The sequence below is a fragment of the Platichthys flesus genome, chromosome 14 (genome assembly GCF_949316205.1).
Source record: "Platichthys flesus chromosome 14, fPlaFle2.1, whole genome shotgun sequence".
NCBI lineage: Eukaryota > Metazoa > Chordata > Actinopteri > Pleuronectiformes > Pleuronectidae > Platichthys > Platichthys flesus.
In genome coordinates, this window is record NC_084958.1 from 17911723 (window position 1) to 17929903 (window position 18181).

General features: G+C 43.3%; 3 protein-coding genes across 5 annotated transcripts; 2 read left to right on the plus strand and 1 right to left on the minus strand.

Annotated features, from left to right (window-relative positions):
• The first annotated feature begins 1960 nt into the window (after positions 1-1960).
• On the plus strand, positions 1961-6431 carry ftr67 (finTRIM family, member 67). Its single transcript, XM_062403699.1, has 7 exons — positions 1961-2741; positions 3371-3466; positions 3631-3864; positions 3978-4137; positions 4240-4341; positions 4936-5034; positions 5641-6431. The coding sequence occupies exons 1-7, from the start codon at positions 2145-2147 to the stop codon at positions 5706-5708; spliced, it is 1356 nt and encodes a 451-aa protein (XP_062259683.1). The 5' UTR covers positions 1961-2144; the 3' UTR covers positions 5709-6431.
• Positions 6432-6544: 113 nt separating this feature from the next.
• On the plus strand, positions 6545-10913 carry LOC133967962 (tripartite motif-containing protein 16-like protein). The gene is made up of 7 exons (XM_062403698.1): positions 6545-7389; positions 8278-8364; positions 8474-8707; positions 9480-9639; positions 9733-9783; positions 9853-9912; positions 10068-10913. Exons 1-7 carry the CDS (start codon positions 6814-6816, stop codon positions 10592-10594), a joined length of 1695 nt encoding a protein of 564 aa, XP_062259682.1. The 5' UTR covers positions 6545-6813; the 3' UTR covers positions 10595-10913.
• On the minus strand, positions 10657-17544 carry eef1da (eukaryotic translation elongation factor 1 delta a (guanine nucleotide exchange protein)). 3 transcript variants are annotated; one of them, XM_062403702.1, is made up of 8 exons: positions 17421-17544; positions 13518-13623; positions 12768-12833; positions 11937-12018; positions 11732-11835; positions 11448-11630; positions 11074-11268; positions 10657-10779 (listed from the first exon to the last, which is right to left on the minus strand). In XM_062403702.1, the coding sequence occupies exons 2-8, from the start codon at positions 13614-13616 to the stop codon at positions 10741-10743; spliced, it is 768 nt and encodes a 255-aa protein (XP_062259686.1). In that variant the 5' UTR covers positions 13617-13623; positions 17421-17544; the 3' UTR covers positions 10657-10740. The 3 variants fall into 3 exon arrangements, with proteins under 3 accessions (XP_062259686.1, XP_062259684.1, XP_062259685.1); XM_062403700.1 differs by lacking the exon at positions 17421-17544 and adding an exon at positions 14975-15357; XM_062403701.1 differs by lacking the exons at positions 12768-12833; positions 17421-17544 and adding an exon at positions 14975-15357.
• Between the last annotated feature and the right edge of the window lie 637 nt (positions 17545-18181).

Genomic DNA, 18181 nt, shown 5'->3' on the forward strand with positions numbered 1-18181 from the left:
TAAAGTTGCATCCCATGACCAACTCTTCACAATGTGTTGGAACAGCAGTTAGTGATCTGTGCATGCTCGGGCACATGTGTGATGAAGCAGCCCCTGAGTGTGAGGATTTGACACAGAATGACTTGAGAGGGAATCTTGTTCTATTTTATTTTTTGAGGGATCCTTTTACCAGTTCACTTTTGTTCCTTGACCAGATTTGTAATCCATGCATTTAAGGCGGGGGTTTCTTGAATTTTGTGTTCTGTTTGATCTTAGGCGAACATGTGTGATCCAGATTGACAGACGTGACAAACAGTTGTTGATATGGTAACGAGGTTGCTGCCAACTTTTCCAAACTTGCGACGCACAAGAAACACCGAATGTTTGGATGATGCTTGGTTTTTATTGAGGCAGCCTTATGACAATCTGGAACCTTTTCCTTTAATGTTTAAGTTTGTGACCAAAGTAATGTATTGTTCTGTATGAAGAGGAAACTGAATTCATTTTTAAAGATGCACTGTCTAACCTTTTATTTATGTTGCCCATGCACAATACTCATATTTAATTCCTTTTAATTTGAAGAAAAGTGTTGTCCTTTTTGTTTTCCACTCGTCATTATTTATCATTTACTGAAATGGATACACTGTACCAGAATACATATACTGTGTTTGTCAATTATTTAACAGCATTTTTAATAAAAAAATGCATTGGAAACCATTTTAATGTGTGGGTTTGCTTTGGTATAAGTTATTGTATTTGAGCATTCACCTGAGCTCCTGATGTGTTATTGATTTTTGGTCCTATTGAAAATTGGTCTGCAGGCAAATAACTATTTTGATATTTAATAAGGTGATTTTAGAGCAGAAAGATTTTCTGTCCTGCACAATGAAGATATCCAACTTTAACCTGTTAAATATTAATGTAAAGGATTTTTTACAGTTGGTCGGATCACAAGACATCTGAGGATGTTACCTTCAACTTTTAGAAACTTAATAATTTCTCAGTAATTGAGGAAGTGCAGAGTGCACTGACAACTAGAGATGCTATAACAACACATACACACTGCTGGAAAGAAATTTTATTATTTTACTCAAGTACTGTAGTTTTTTTACTCATTTCATTTTATGCTATTTTATAATTCACTACATTGCTTTTTACTCCAATCAGTTGTATTTACAATTTTTTTGTTTACTGTATCATATTATTTAATGAAACGTTTTATTATTAAATATTATTTAGATATTTTAGTTATTTAAAAATAAAGCTACTACTCAGCTCTTATTCACAGTCACACGTTTTACTCTGGTTAGGGTTATTTTATGCTGCTTAATACTTCTACTTAACTAAATAGGTTTTTTCTCTAAAATGTTGCTCTCATGGTGTTTCTGTGTCAGAGATGGAGCTTATTGTTTTTGTACAATCTATTGTTGTTCGAGGGCTACGCTAGAGTGTAGTGGTCAAGATTACACCTTTTTCAAGCAGGCGGTTAGACCCGCTCAGTATCCCTTTCTCTCTCCCTCTCTCTAACCAGCCAGTCTGTCTCCCTCTTATGAAAAACTCTTATGAAAACTTGTTAGCTTCACAGAATCTGTCAGACCCCCCCATCACCCCTCCATTCGCTCTAATGCTATTTTCAACAAGAAATTATTGAATGGGACTCAATGGGAGGCTTCAGTGTTCATAGATCAGAGAAACCTTTGAAACTCTTACAGTTGCACAGGTGAAAGATTTGACCTTTTTTAAGGGAGCCTCTCTCTCTCTCTCTCTCACTCACTCTCACTCTCAAACTGAAACCGTCTGGACCTGGCAGGACGCACGCCGCACATATTCAACATTTCTAGGGAGGAATTCTCTAGATACTGTTTTTGGTTATAATAATAATAAATCTAATTAAATTGGGTTCTTTTTTTTAAATGTTGTGATTTCAATTGTTAAACCCCCTTATTTCCGCTTCCGGCCACGCCCCTTTGTTTCTGGACTTCCTGTAAACAAAGCGTCATCCCCTGTCCTCTCCAGCTTTCTGCAGCTGTCCTGTGTTTTCTACGGGTTTCGCTCTCTTCCCTTGTTTTTCTCCGGGTTTCGCTTTCGTCCCGTGTTGTCCCCGGTCCTCCTGGGTTTTCTCCGGGGTTCTCCCTCTTTCTTGTGATTACTGTCGGTACTGCTCGATGGCTCAGGCCGGGGTGGTGCTGGACCGGGACCAGTTCAACTGCTCAATATGTCTGGACGTGCTGAAGGACCCGGTGACGATCCCCTGCGGACACAGCTACTGCTCCAGGTGCATCCGGGACTACTGGGACCAGGAGGACTACCTGGGGGTCTTCATGTGTCCGCAGTGCCGACATAACTTCAACCCGAGGCCGTCCCTGGCCCGGAACACGATGCTGGCCGACGTGGTGGAGAAGTTCCGGAAGACCGGACTCCAGGAGGCCGCGACGCCCGAGACCCAGAGCTTCGCGGAGGGCGACGACGTGGAGTGCGACGTGTGTACCGGGAGGAAGAACCGGGCGGTCCGGTCGTGTCTGGTGTGTTTGGCCTCCTACTGCGACGTCCACGTCCGACCCCACTACGAGTCCGCCGCCTTCAAGAAGCACCGGCTGGTGTGGGCCTCCAGGAAGCTGCAGGAGACCATCTGTCCCCGGCACGACAAGCTGCTGGAGGTGTTCTGCCGCACCGACAAACAGTGCATCTGCTACCTGTGTCTGACGGACGAGCACAAGGGACACGACACGGTGCTGGCTGAGGTGGAGGTCCAGGATCGACAGGTAACCATTGATCGAGTCACAGCTGATCACACACACACCACTCACATGCTGATCTGATCACGTGTTTAGACTGATGCTCTGGGCTCTGATCAAACTTCTAATAATTATAAAAAAAACAGTAAAGATCCTTCACTTGTATTCTTCTTCACAAGCTTAAAGATACAAAGCTATGTTGTTAGTTTCTTAAGAGTTTATACACTGGTTTATTAACTGTGAATACATTGTTTACTGGTTATTGATTGATCCTCCTCCAGGACTTATCTGGTCTTTTTTATCAGTTCTTTGATTTATTAGGGAAATGTTTGACAAATCATTTGATAAAGTAAACAACTGCAGACTTGGACTTTAAAACCTGTTATCAGTGATCAGTGATTAAATTAAAGTCATACAAAGAAAAGTTGAATCGTTTACGGGCATTTTATTATTATAACTCCAATAGAAACACAAAGCTGTGTTATCATCAAAGCATCTGATCCAAACAGGCTAAAAAGTACTTGGAAGTACCTGAAACAAACGTCTATTGCCAAACACAAAGAAAGGGTGTTGTGGTTTTTGTGTCAGTGCCTCCGGGCAACCACAGCACCCACATCTTAGAGGTGTGACTTAATATTCATGTTTTTCTTTCTCAGAGGCAGGTCGGCGACATGAAGCAGAGCTCACAGCTGCGAATTCAGCTCAGAGAGATGGAGGTTCAGGAGCTGAGACAGGCCATTTGCTCTGTTTCGGTAAGAGCTAAGTCCCAGTTCGGTTAGATAGATGTTAAAATGTCTCTATTCTTCTTTATTGTGTAAGAAACTATTATTTATTCATTTATTTCTATTGTTGGGCACCAGTCTTTTGTGGCAAGTGAATCACGTGAGAATCTTTGCTCTCTGCGTCCCCCTGCCAGCGCTCTGCTCGGGCCACAGCTGAAGAAAGCGACGCCCTCTTCACCGAGCTGATTCGGTCGATCGAGCTGAAGCGCTTCGAGGTGAGGGAGCTGATCCATGCTCAGGAGAGGACGGCCGTCAGTCAGGCTGAGCAGCTGCTGGACAAGATCCAGAAGGAGATCGCCGAGCTGAAGAAGAACGAGGCCGAGCTGGACAAGCTTTCCCACGCCGCCGACCACATCCACTTCCTCCAGGTAACTGCACTCAGATTTATTCTCTCCTTCAGATCCTCAGGACAGGAACTCTGTGACTTGAACCCACACGTCAGACTTCATTTCCCTCCTGCTCTCTTTGTTTGTGATGGCAGAGCTGTCAGTCTCTTCACACTCCACCTGTGCTGTCGGCTTTGCCTCCAGTCACCGCCGACGCCAACATCACCTTCGGCCCAGTGATGACGGCTGTGTCCGACTTTAAAGGACTGTTGCAGGAGGTCTGCCAGGGAGGATTTGTCAGCATCTACGAGAGAGGTAGATGCACAAAGGCTGGTGCCAGATCTGTGTTTTTATCTGGAACATATTGTTCCTGTTATCATCTCTGTTCATGTGATTTTGTGTTTCTGTGATTTGCAGTGAGAGAAGTGGTGATCGTAGGTTCTTCAGATCCGGCTGCACAGACAGACACCACAGAGTCTAGTGATGCTGTGTTTAACGGACTAATGGAAGCTACAGCAGGTGAATCGATAAACCAGTTCATGCTCAGCTACACAATACGTTGGACGTCAATTAATAAAAGAATTAAAAACAACACAGTGTCAATGTAAAAGCATCTTTAAAGACTGTTTGTTAGATTTTGTTATGACACACTTGTCATTCTTACTGTTTTAATGGTTTTGGATGTCAGGTGTTTTATGTTATACACAATGTAAAAGACTTTAGGCAAATTTAAGATTTGTATCCTTCCACAAGTTTGGTTGTTATCTGTTCTGTAGATTTTGCATAATCCTGCTAAGTAACAGACAGAGAGACAAATACAGACATAAACATAACGTCCTTCAGAGATAATTATGGTTATAAAATGAATATAATGGAATATATATATATATCTTTAAATTGTTGGACTTAGTCAAATATTTACTCCTGTAGAAATCGTTTGCTTGTGTTTCCACCTCCAACCACATTATCATGCTGTACAAAGACCTTATTCAGCTGGTTGTTTAAAGGGTATTTGCTGAATCTGCACTGGTAGAGGACGAGAGTGGTGTTCCTGCTGTAACCTGACACTTTGGACAGCTGAGACAACTGTCTTTGTTCTTTTTGTGTTTGCAGCGATCTCCTCGCCTGGGCTGGACCAAAGTCCTGTGAGTCCTCTCAACCCCTTCCTCCCTCAGGGATCCGCCGTGCCCACGTTTGGCATCTTGTCATTTGGTAAATAGAGACATTATCAGAAGTAACGTGTTTCAATGAGCGTGCTAATTTAGAACATGATGCCAATTGTCATAAATATAACTTTAGTGACAGAAAGAGGGGGAAAATTCAGCATATGTAAAATATCTTGGCTGTGGTTTTAGGAAAACTATTAGAGTTGTAAAATAAAAAATTTAAGTTGTAATATTCCAAGAAAAAAAAATTCAATTTACTGCTCCATTCTTGCAAATTTATGGCTGAAGATGTTATATCACAAGAATAAAATCGTAAAAGTAAAATAATGAAGTTGTAACAAGAGAAGAAGGTGGTAAATTTACAAGAAAAAAGTCACAATACTACGACATTATTCTAGTTTTTTTTCTTTAAATGGCCCCAATACTCCGTCATAGTATGTAGAGTATGAGTTTTATCAATAACGGCATAATTAAGTACTGACTCAGCAACACATGGCATATTAGGAAAAGCAGTTTGTGTTTACCAGCTCTCCTTATAGTCCGGCACAGGAGCATAATGTGAGCTCTGCTCTTATCAGTTCACCACAGTCCTGATGTTCTCTCTGTGGCCTCCTGCTGCTGTTGACTATTAATGACCCGTCTCTCTGCTCAGGCACCAAACTGTCCTCCGGAACCAGACCGAGGCACCTTCAGCGACGCGCTCACCCCAGGAGGAAATAGACTTCTATCAGCATTTCACGGCCTGAACGCCCCTGGACTTGACTGCCCTTCCTCTCCTCTCTAAAACCTGTACCGCCATATACGAAGTGTAAAGCTGATTGTTTGGTTTTGACCAATCAGCTGTACTTGCATCTCGTAGTTAAGTGCAGGTGGGAAAGCGACGAGGAAGGAAGAGCTGCTGAAAACCACACAGACGAATCATCTACCGCTTTAGTATTGAAGGTTGTGTGTAGAATTTAGTGACAACAAAAATCAAGTAATAGAGAAGAATACCCCTCAACCTACCCTCCTGATGTAAATATAAAGTATTTAAAATATAAAGGGCTCTTTCTCGGGGTAGAGAAAACCACAATTTCTACATTTTAGATGATTATAGACTAGTGAAAATATCACTAGCATTATTTTATCCCTTTCATCTAAATCTGACCGGTGGACCTTTCATCCCTTTCATCTAAATCTGACCGGTGGACCTTTCAAGCGGCGAGAAGCAGAACTGAATTCACCATCTCATTTCTTCATTTGCAGGAAAATGTCTGGAAATTGACTTCAGTTTTTATTTAAATGATGATTTTATAAACTCATTTTCGTTTTTTTTTACTGAAAGCTATAACACTAAATATTCTGCCTTACATAATCTACGTGTAATAATGTATTGTGATGTATGATGTGCTGACATAAAATTAAAAAAACACGCTTGTTTTATCAAGGTGGTGCTTATTTCCACATGGGCTGGTTTATTTATTTAATTGTATTGTCAGCATGTTCTTGGTTTTGTGTGTGTTCACGAGATGGAAGTGGACAAACGGGTTTTACTGTGCACACAAAAACATCGCAGCTCTTTAATGAAAAAGGTTTTGTCTCCAATTTCATACGTCGATGCATTTTGTGAATTTCCCTCCGTATGTAAAGTCAGCGGCTGTTGGTTCAGCAGGTTGTTCTTTGCTGTGTTTACTGGTTCCTGGTGTTTACTGGTTCCTGGTGTGCAGCTGTGATTGGAGGCGTCAAGGCCTCAGCGCGTGAAACCCTAGAAGCTGACGTCAACTTACCTGGATACCACGCCCATCTTTGTCCCTTTCCAGTTTCTGTTGGGAGTGCTGGGGGGGAAATGGCAGCGGCAACTATTTCTATAGAGCAGGACCAGTTCTGTTGTTCCGTGTGCCTGGAGGTTCTGAGGGACCCGGTGACGATCCCCTGTGGACACAGCTACTGTCTGGACTGCATCGAGGACTACTGGAGCGGGACCCGGCAGAAGGGCCAGTACAGCTGCCCCCAGTGCCGGCAGGTGTTCAATCCCAGACCTCTGCTGAGCAGGAACACGGTTCTGGGGGAAGTGGTGGAGCAGTTCAAGCGAAGCGGATTCGAAGCTTCGGCCAAACCGGACGACGTGAAGTGCAGCGCCTGCTCGGGGAGGAAGAGCAAAGCTGTGAAGTCCTGTCCGGTTTGCTCGCAGTCGTTCTGCGCGTCTCACCTGAGAGGCCACGAGGAGCGCTTCCACGGGAAGGCTCACAAAGTGGGGCCAGCTCCAGAGCAGCCGAGGGGGGAGAAGCTGTGTCCGCAGCACGACAAGCCTCTGCGTCTGTACTGCCGCACCGACCAACACGGTGTGTGCACTCAGTGCGTGAGAGACAGACACAAGGGCCACGACACAGTCCCAGTGGCGGAGGAGAGATCTGCACAACAGGTGGGTTCCTTCCAACTGTCACGATGTTGAATTCCGTCAAATATATATTTATAAACACAATAATTTACTGTAATACAACTGAGACTAGTATTAACTTTGTTGGAGCACTTGTCTCGCATTCATACAGTATATTAATCTTTATTGGAACTTTCAGTCGGACTCAGATGAACTGATTCGATGATGGGGCCCGGAGGTTAAAGGTCAATGTGACCATTAATGTGTACTCATGAATGAACTGATTAGGATTTGTTGTTCAAACACGTTTCCCTTTGTGAATGTAATATCACCACAAGCCAGCTCGTTCAAATTTGGCGCTAACATTCACTTGGACTCATGGATTAACTTCAATGACCCTGTATGACTCTGGATTTTTTGTTTGTAGACTATACCTTTGAATAAAAAAAAAAAACTTTTTAACACTTTAGTAGCACCTAAATGTAACTAATTATATTATTATAATTTTACTTTATTTTGAAGAAATTGTACTTTTTTGATTCTTGTCCTCCTGGGCATGTACCCTCGGGGTTAAATGCACTTAATGTGAGTCACTTTGGATAAAAATCATTTGTTTGCAGCACCTTCACCAATTATCTGGAAGTGAATCTCTAAATAAGACCTAACTTAGCCAAACTTAAAGACAAATTGATGAACAGACCTTTAATTTGTAAATCTAGAGTCTGAAATGAAGGACATCGAAAGCTTCAGCTTCCCTTCAACACAGGGAAAGTGAAATGTGCCCTGGTCCTGCGGCCACATGTTATGAGTCCAAAGCTGTGATTTGTAAAATCAAAACATCCATCTTGAAAGTCAAGCGTGGAAAGTACATCTGAGCGAGCAGCCTGAGGGGCGGCACTGTGTGATATCCATCCATCCTCTGCATTCTCCCAGAAAAAACTCCAGGAAACCGGTTTGAAGTCTGTGCAGAAGTTGAAGGACACGGAGAAAGAACTTCGATATATAATCGGATACATTAAGGTGAGTGAGATTCACCCATGTGTACAAACTGTAGAATTTAAAGAAATGTTTGGTGTGTGTGTGTGACTCCTGGAGATCAAGCCAATAAGGACGAGTTGATCCTCTGCAGCACTCCACAGAGGCGGCGGTGGATGAGAGCCAGAGGATTTTCTCCAGGCTGATCCGCTCCATAGAGAAACAAGGCCTGGAGGTGAAGGAGCTGATCCGAGGCCAGGAGAGAGCGGCTGTCACTCAGGCTGCGGAGCTGCTGGAGAAGCTGCAGAGGGAGATGGTCGAGCTGAGGAGGGCCGACGCCGAGCTGGAGAAGCTCTGCCGCTCGGACGACCACGTCTACTTCCTGCAGGTAGGAAACTAAAGCAGAGGCTTGGCCAAGTGCTTTCACTTCCTGAAACTTTGACTATTGAAACATCCTCATTACACCTGCTGTCAACCTCAGGAACTGTTATCACCTCTGCTAAGGAGGTTATGTTTTCACCCTGTTTATTTTTAAGCAGGATTATAGCAAAACTTTGAGGGAGGCAGTGTTGGAAGAACTGGTGCAGATACAAAATCAGATCCAATAATTTTTTCCATTTGGAGAAACTACGTTTTTAAAATACGATTTTCAGTTTTCTCTGGGAATAATAAATATAGGGCACATGTAGGGGACAAGTATGAGTGAAATTTGTAGGAGCTTGATGGACGTGAAGGAAAATGTTCTGCCTCAGCCTTCTAGTTATTCAATCATTCTGATGCTAGAGGAGCCAGAAAAAAAGAAAAAGGTTTAATTTGTATATTGACAATAAAGTCATTGTTGAAATAAGATATTTTGAGAAGAAAATTTTACTAAATCAGAGAGATGTTATTTTGGGGATATAGTGAATGTTAAATCGACTTGAAAGGTCAAGATTTAAATTGAACCTTTCAAGAACACACCAAACTTTTAAGGTTTAGCTTATGACAGCCTCAAAATATTGACTAGTGTATAGATGCAGTCGTCAAATTGACTTTCATACAGGAAGCTGATAATAAGCATTTGTAATGGATCTTCTCCTTCTGAAGCACTTTTTCTACTTGGAATTTCAAACAATAATTCTCCTTTGCTGTCCTCTTATTTGTTTGATGCGTGACTGCAGAGGTCCAAGTCTTTTCAGTTCCCTACCAAGACGGTGGAGCTGCCCAGCACAGACGCACTTCAATACACAATGTACAAAACCACGAGAGGAGCCCTGGCTGATCTGAAGGACAGTCTGGATGAAACATTCCAAAAAGAATTAAGCAGAATCTCTGAGAAAGGTTTGTCTTTGTTTTCAACAAACATCCAATAAGAAATGTTTTAGGAAATTATGAAGTGCATTTTCTAAGGATTTTTTTTTTCTCTGCATTTAGTGATTTCACTGAAGGAAACCAGCAATCAAGTCACCTCAGACAAAACTAAAGGTACAAGCTTTTTTCTTTTTATGGTGAAATTAAGTTATTCAATAATTCCATGTTTAACTCTTCCAACAGCAAAACATGCAGAAGTATCGTTCAACACCGAACCGAAGACGAGGGCTGATTTCCTACAATGTGAGTACAATTATTTAGTTTTGCTTCTGAAATAAAAATTCGTTGTGGACACAAATTGACCCAAATATAAATCAATACTGGTTAGAATATCATAAGATGGTCTATTAAATATGGAATTCTGTATCACACATTTATTATTTTTCTTCCCTGTCCAGATTACAATGATTTAACCCTGGATCCAAACACAGCCAATCCTTATTTATGCTTCTCTGATGGTCGGCGAGTGTTGACCACGCGTCCGGAGCCGCAGCCCTACCCCGACCACCCGGACCGCTTCACCAACTGGGCCCAGGTGCTGTGCAGAGCCGGTATGGCCGGACGCTGCTACTGGGAGGTGGAGTGGTCTGGCAAGGGAGGGGTTTCCGTCGGCGTCTGCTACAAGAACATGAGTAGAGCTGGAGGAGGGAGCGACAGCAAGCTGGGGCACAACACCAAATCCTGGAGCCTGGACTGCTCCAGCTCCGCCTGTTCGTTTCAGCACAACAAGGAGAGCCTGACCATCGCGGCTCTCGGCTGCAGCAGGATCGGAGTGTATCTGGACCTCAGGGCCGGGACCTTGTCTTTCTACAATGTTTCTGAAACTATGGGGTTGCTTCATAAAGTGAAGACGACATTCACTCAGCCTGTGTACCCAGGATTCTGGGTGGGATTGGGGTCAACTCTGAAGCTGTGTTCTCCTTAAACTTGAACAGTGGAAATGACCCTAACATTTCACAGAGATTAAAAACCAAACAGAGAGAGATGTTTGTGCTCAAAGCTTTAATAACCGTGTCAGCGAGGAGCAGCAGCAGCAACACTTTGGTGGAGCAAAGGAAGAGCAGGTGGAGCTTAGATCTTATTGAAGGCAGCTACATCTACACTTTGGACCTGCAGAAGAAGAACAACAAACAGGTCAAGGTGTGTGTCTGAAGGTATTTATGTTTCTGTGTTGTAGTGATTTGTTGTTCATCCAAGTTGTTTAATTTAAAAACAAATAAAGCATCAAGTGTGATATACACTAATATTTTTTTTAATTTTAACACGTCTGTACCACTCTCACCACTGTCCATTTGATCTCCTGATGCTTTAGTAGCCTACATGTTAAACATCCGGTGGATTAGACCCTTCAACATCCGAGTTTCTTTTAGGGAGACACACAAATGAAAGTTGACCGTTACTTACTAAGTCCTCAAACTTGGTGATCTCCTCCTCGAGGATGTCGGTTCCAACCTTGTCGTCCTCGACCACACAGCCGATCTGCAGCTTCTTGATGCCGTAGCCCACCGGCACCAGTTTGGATGCTCCCCACAGGAGCCCGTCTATCTGCACCGTGCGCACACACTCCTCCAGCTTCGCCATGTCCGTCTCATCGTCCCACTGAGGAGGAATGACCTCAACGTTAAATTTGATGATGTTGTAAAGACACAATTTCTATGGCAGGACTCTGCTTGACAATTTCCCAATCAGCCTATAATGTACCGCCTGCAGATGCAATACTTTGCAACCAATGTAAGACCATGATTTCCTTTATCTAATATAAACGCTGTGCTACTCACAGGTTTGACGTCCAACAGGATCGATGACTTGGCAATGAGCGTGGGTTTCTTGGCCTTCTTGGCTGCATAGGCAGCAATGCGCTCCTGCTTGAGGCGTTCTGTCTCCTCATCATCTTCATCACTGCCGAACAAGTCCATGTCATCATCTTCGTCATCACTGTCTTCCACCTTGGCTGGAGCAGCCTGGGAAAAATACAAAAGTCATTTGAGCCGTTTATTTTTCCAACAAGGTTGTTCACTCTTTTCTTTTTCCAGCACCAATAAATTTGAATTAAGTTATTAACCTTAGCAGATGGGACAGCTGCTGTTGCTGCTGTTGCAGGGGTCTTTTCCAGCAAAGCTACTCTGGACTCTAACTTCAGCATGGTTGCTTTCATGTGCTCCACCACTGAAGAAGCAGAAACACGACACGCGTCAATTCTGTTAATACTATTAATACTGTGAAACCATAACATGTGGGCAAAAGCAGTCTGGCAAACACACACACACCTTTGTGCAGCGTCTGGTTCTCCAGCTCCAGGCTCTTCATGCGTGTTACCAGCTCCTGGTCTGCTCCTGCATGTGAGGATGACTGTGGAAAGATTAACACAGATCAATTATCCCGGTGCCATGTCTCAGATCAGGGTTGAAATTGCAAAGCAGGTGAATTATCATCCAGGCTGAGATCCAACCAGGTCTGATGTGAAGCAGCAAGCCACAAAAATCAATTATGATGTGCAAAGACGTGCAGGTTAAATCAAACGTGAGCTGGGGGGATGGGGAGAGAACCTGCCTCCACGTAAAGGGTATAAAACAAAAAATAAATGTAGTTGTTTGCATGGATTAAAATCAGCGTGATCTAAATTGTTAAGCAGTGAGATCTTCACAGGCTTTAGTGGGTGGATGTTCTTTTTTCCAGTTCAAGGTTGGATGTTTCCAGTTGCACAAAATGATACGACTGTAGTGTTGATCTTTTGGTGAAACTCTTGGCAGTGGTACAAATTTCCCATTTGTCAGACTATTCCTGCAAGTTTTATCAATGAATAACCATCTCATTCAGACAGTTTATGAGATGTCCTTTGTGAGTAAAGATAAGTGTTACAACCACAATAAATTAGCATTTGAATTATATTTGATAATCACCGCATTATCCTCAAATAAACATGAAATTATGCAACATGAAACCAGTTAGTGTTTGTGCAGGATGTTTGGTGAGATGCTGATCCAGGGTCAGACATCTTCGTGCTGTGATAAAGACGCAGCCAACACACTCAGCGGTCCGTCTCAGGCTCGCAGCGTTCTCAGGTCTGAACACAGCAAAGCTCAACGTGCACCACTTACATTTCTGTGCTGGCGTTTCTGGTTGCGCCCTTTGGCCGGCTGCGGGGCCGTTTTCACCTGCACCCGCTGACGTACAGCGTTACAAGTAAGGGAGGAAACAAAGAAAAGACAAGAAGAGAGGAACAGTCGTTGGCTGAAGTAGAGAGTCGGCTGCTACACACGGATCATCAGAGCCATCAAACCTCACAAGATAGAAACGGATGTGAACTCGTTGAAACGTTTATTTCAAACTATATTCAGGAACTTTTTGAATAGACTTTAAAGAAAAGAGCACATCCCCAAATCTATCTGGATTATTAGAAATCCCAGAGTACATGAGAAGATGTGCCCTTTTTTTAATTAAGGGAAACTAGCCTTTAAGAAATAGAAGCGATTCCACTATAATCTCTATTGTTACAGGGCCTGTGTAGTGAGAACACTTAAGAGCTGCAGCCCCGGGACAGCCCGACAGGCAGAGGCAGCTGCCAAACCACCTGACCCTCCTCTGAAGGACGAGTCACTTCTAAATCGAGGGGCTTAACCCGCATGCACGCGGCTGCTCCGAGCGCCATTACCGACGATGATGCAACTAGTGCTTTGGACCAACAGACTGACAGACAGCTGTGCAGGAGGAAGACAGGAAGAGAGAAAGCGCCACAGGTGCAGGTTTGACACTCAAAAGTTGTCTAAAAAAAAGACATGCATGTAGAACATACAGCCCTGATGACCAGGTCTCTGGGTCTGTGGCTGGAGATGAAGTGTTTGTGGTACCTGCCCGTTGGCTCCCTCGTAGAAGCGCGTCTCTGCCTCATCGTAGCGCTGTTTGTCGAACCAGATGTTCTCGGAGGCGAGGCACTGGAGTCCACTCATCTTGGTACTGAGGAGGTAGGGGGAGAAATTCAGGAGAAATTCAGACAGTGTAAAAAAACAAATCTTCATTTGAACTTCGGACAGTTCATCTAAGAGTCGTGACCGGGTGTTAAAGCGCTGCAGTCGGCACAATCAGACACAGGGAAGGAGCAACAGGTTAACAAGACGCTGGTTTCCATGTTACGACAACATGCTGAGTCACAGATGACACGAAGGTGGGGCAGGGAGACACAAATCAAACCATGAGACAGACATTTTCTTTAAAACAACCAGCAAGCCGACATAAAAGAAACGGTGGAATCACAGTGTGTGAAATAACAGACATGAAAATATAAAAAAACTAAATGTTATAATAACTTGACATCTTTGTTTCACTTCCAGTTCGAGTTGAACTGGTGGGTTAACAGCAGCAGACTGGTGTCTGCACATTCCTCAGCCAGTGAGAGTTGCCTGCTCTGCAGAGTCTGGATTATAGAACAAAACACTGCTCACCACCAAATCAACAACCACCCCCCCCCCCCCAGTGATAGCAGAAACCTACTCATCAAAACACAGAGGCAATTTACTACACATGACTGAATATCACTACAAGTTGTACATTGATTCTCATGTAACATTGATACATTCATGCATGCGAATCCTGCAACAACACAAACTAGGGCTTCGTTGCAGCACTGACGGGCCGAGCACACGCATTTGAAGCCTGTTGCGGTTAGTGGAGAGAGCGATCAATGACCAAGCGCACGTCTCTCCGCATTGCATGCGTTTTGCGCAATGTGGCAAGGACAACCACTTCACTTCCTGTGTCTGTCATGCACCGCTGGACCACGATCACACTGATGAAAACTCGAAATTCAAGGTTGTTTATATTTCCATCTTGTTGTGACGACACTCGTGTCCATATGAAGTTGATCCAAAATGGCAGGCTTCCTGTTGCGTTTTCCCATTGCAACTCTAGACTTATTTCTTGTCTAGTCACGATTTTTGTGTAGATCGGTGAAAGCTAACTGAGGGTTTTTTCCTTTCCTCAAAATGTGTCTTCAGCAAGAAACTACAGTTTAAATAAATCTGCCTATCAAAAATATTACCAGGGCTTGAACGATATACAGTCTAGAAAAGCCTCAGAACATCTGTAATGGTTCGTCTTCCGATGTATGAATACATCCGAAACAAATTATGTTTCGCGTAAAATTTGTTAAAACCTGAATTTGGAAAAACTGAAGATCCTTTAATACACAATACATAAGTTAGCATAACGAAAATGCAGACGGACAACAACTGAAAACCAATCATCATAGTTAAAAAACAACTGAAAACACACAGCAAGTCTCTCCCATTCCTTATGCGAGGGGTCATACTTGTCCCATTTGGGTCGGCTTTGCGTCTCCGAGTGGAGCCTCTTCCTGTGGTAAGGCCCCCTGCTTCCCTTGCCGCCCTGCTCGTTCTCAGAGGAGGTGCGGTGGCGGCCTCTACTGGACTGACGGTGAGGGGTACCGGACGCCTTCACGACGGGGACGGGCTCCTGCTGCTTATTGCTGGCGTTTCTGGAGCGGAAGGTCAAGTGGCCTTTGGTGCCTGGGCTCCGTGGAGAGGACGCCAGCGGTCCGTTGCTATTGGCGGCCAGTCGGCGATAGTGGTTGCTCTCAGCCTGCTCATGGGCACTGCGGTTGTGCCAAATAGCTTCTGCCTGACTGCCCTGCTGACTGTTGGGCGAGGACTGATCCATTTCTCTATTAAGGGGTTAACTGATCTGAAAGGTTAGTTTTGATAGACAAGTAAGTTAATTGAGCAATTACTTTATTGATCGTCACTAGATTTAACTGAAGACAGTTCGATGATCAATTGCGGTCTAGGTTTTCGTAGCAAGGGGGGCCAAATGTTTGTCCATTCCAAATGTGATTGAGTACTTTTTTTGTATATTGCAATTGATTTAACTGTAACAGTGACGATCATTTTATATTCTTTTTAATAACAATCACTCCTTGATTAATGGAGAACATAGGTTGATTAATCAAAAGCAGATTAATCAATGGAAGGACAAGCCTTCATTTTGTATACAAGTTAGTATGATAGCCACATCCTAGCCATACTTTTCCATGCTATTAAAAGGATTGCACAAACTGCCCCCTCAAAAAAACTCATCTACACCGGTCTGAAGAAGTGGAAAGACGAGAAAAACACCAGACATTTGTCTTTGTGGAGGACTAACTGCAGAGCTGTGGGGCTGGATGTACCTGGTGCAACAAGTTCCAACCTTTCCAAAACAGCCATCCAGAGTATGTTGTGAGGAGCACCCCAACATTAAAACTCACCTTTGGCTACTGTAATGAGAAGCTGATACGCAAACAGAGAATAGATAGAAAATACAAAACCCTTTACAGTCCATCGTGGAAGCAACAAGTGCTGAAGATGAAATGAACGCAGAACAATTCCGAACAGCTGGTGACTTCAGACGTTAGCTCTGAGAAGTGTGCATTTCATGTTTAATATGCGCCTTGTTGCTTCAAGTTACTAGGGTTGTCAAAAAAACTCAGATACTAAAATAGATGCTTATTTGCAGCAGTATCGATGCCAACAGGGGCGGTGTGGCCTAGTGGTTAGAGTGGTGGTTCTTCAACAAGAAGGTTGCCGGTTCAAACTCCACTCTCTCCCATCTGCATGCCAAAGTGTCCTTGGCCCCTCATGAATGTTGAGTGTACTAATTGTAAGTCGCTTTGGACAAAAGCGTCAGCCAAATAACATGTAATGTAACAGAGACGCCTCCAGTCGACACACAGCCCCTCCCCTGGCTCGCAGCTGAACACATAGTTAAAGGTTCAGTGTGTAGAATCTAGTGACATCTAGTGGTGAAGTTGCACGTTGCAGCCAACGGTTGTCATAAAAGCCTGTGGCAGCCTTCAGTGGTCATAAAAAGGTTTTTAGTTTGTCCAGTCTGGGCTACTGTAAAAAAAAACAAAAAAACATGGCAGCCTCCTTGGAGTGGACCCACTCCTGATGTAAATATAAAGTATTCAAACGTAAAGGGCCCATTCTAGAATAAAGGAAAGAACAATTTGTACAGTTTAGATGAAACACTAGTTTAGACATCACTGGGGTTATTTTATAGTCAATTACTGCCATTAAATCCCTTTCACCTAAATCTTACACACTGGACCTATAACAACACGGAGCTTCTGCTGCTGAAGCGGGTTCGCGTCCCGTGTTAGTTTGGCAGCGTGTTGCATATCAGGCAAAGAACCAGGCAACGACTGAGGATGATGATAAATAAACAATGGGACCAAGTTCGAGCAGCACACCAGACGCCCCCGGGCCTCTGTGAGACCAGTAAAGCTCCAGTTCCAACAACATAGAAGTATTCAAACAGTTTAGCCCGATTAACAGTGTGTTGAGTTATCAATGAGCTAAAGACGGTCCTGTCCGACTGTAACGGTTACAAGTTAACATTTAACAAGATAACACAATTACATTGTTTCTGTCAAAGTCCCAGACTGAAGCTGAGAAAACTCACAACTGCACCTAAACCAGTGATGTTGGTGTAAAGGTCCGTATTGTTCTGATCTCAACTCAAAGCACGTGTTATGAATCTTCATGTTTTATAAAAGGTATCGAGTTTGACATTCTAGCTTCGTGACAAGTTTACACGGCAACTTTTTTTTTTTTTTGACAGCCGCCTCCAACTCGTAGTTCACTTTGACCACGTGGCGCTGAAAAAGTCCCACAAGCACAACATGTCCGTCTCTTCACAAACAGCTGCCGACCCAGGAACGAGTCCTCTGCGGGGACATGAGACTTCTCGGGACTTACTGTGGGTTTGGTTCGGCGTTCGGCGGCTCGGTGTCGGGGCTGTCGCGTGCTGCCTCGCCTGTAATCCGACGGTGGAAGAGAACTCGCGGTGCCGGGACGCGCGTATTCAGCAGTGACGGAGAGGGGGGGGCGGACATTGGCTGTTCGACTACTTCATTCATCAAGTATTTACACTTTTAATTAACCTCCTTTAAAAACTAATTGATATTAAACTGACTGAAAAAACTGTACTAGACTATAAATTCTTAAAATAAAGAACTCATCTGTGTTTTGCCTGCTATTTGCGTTGGACTTTATGATTGGTATGATCCACTTTACCAAAGACTACATTTCCCATAATCCTAAGGGAACGGCAGTTGACGGGCAGCTGTAAACTCGATTTACACTGATGTCAAAAAATATTATAAATTCCCTGTCCTTACAAGTCCAGCTATTTTAATTATATTAATTTAACTAAATTGAATAATACAGTGTTGATTTTGATAAACATTTACAAACAATACACAATACAACAATACTTTTATCTCCCTTTTCCTGCAGAGGGCAGACTTGTCAATTTAAACAGAATATTAGTACTGTATATAAACTACAGCCGTTAGGTATCCTGTGTATTATCAATAATGTTTTGTATAAACAAGTCGACAGACTAGAGAATTGATATAGCCTTATTTGTATTTTAAATTTATTACTTTTTGCTATTTTTGAATAATACATTTTCCTTATGTTGGACTGTCATAAGATGACTACAGCTAATTTCTCCA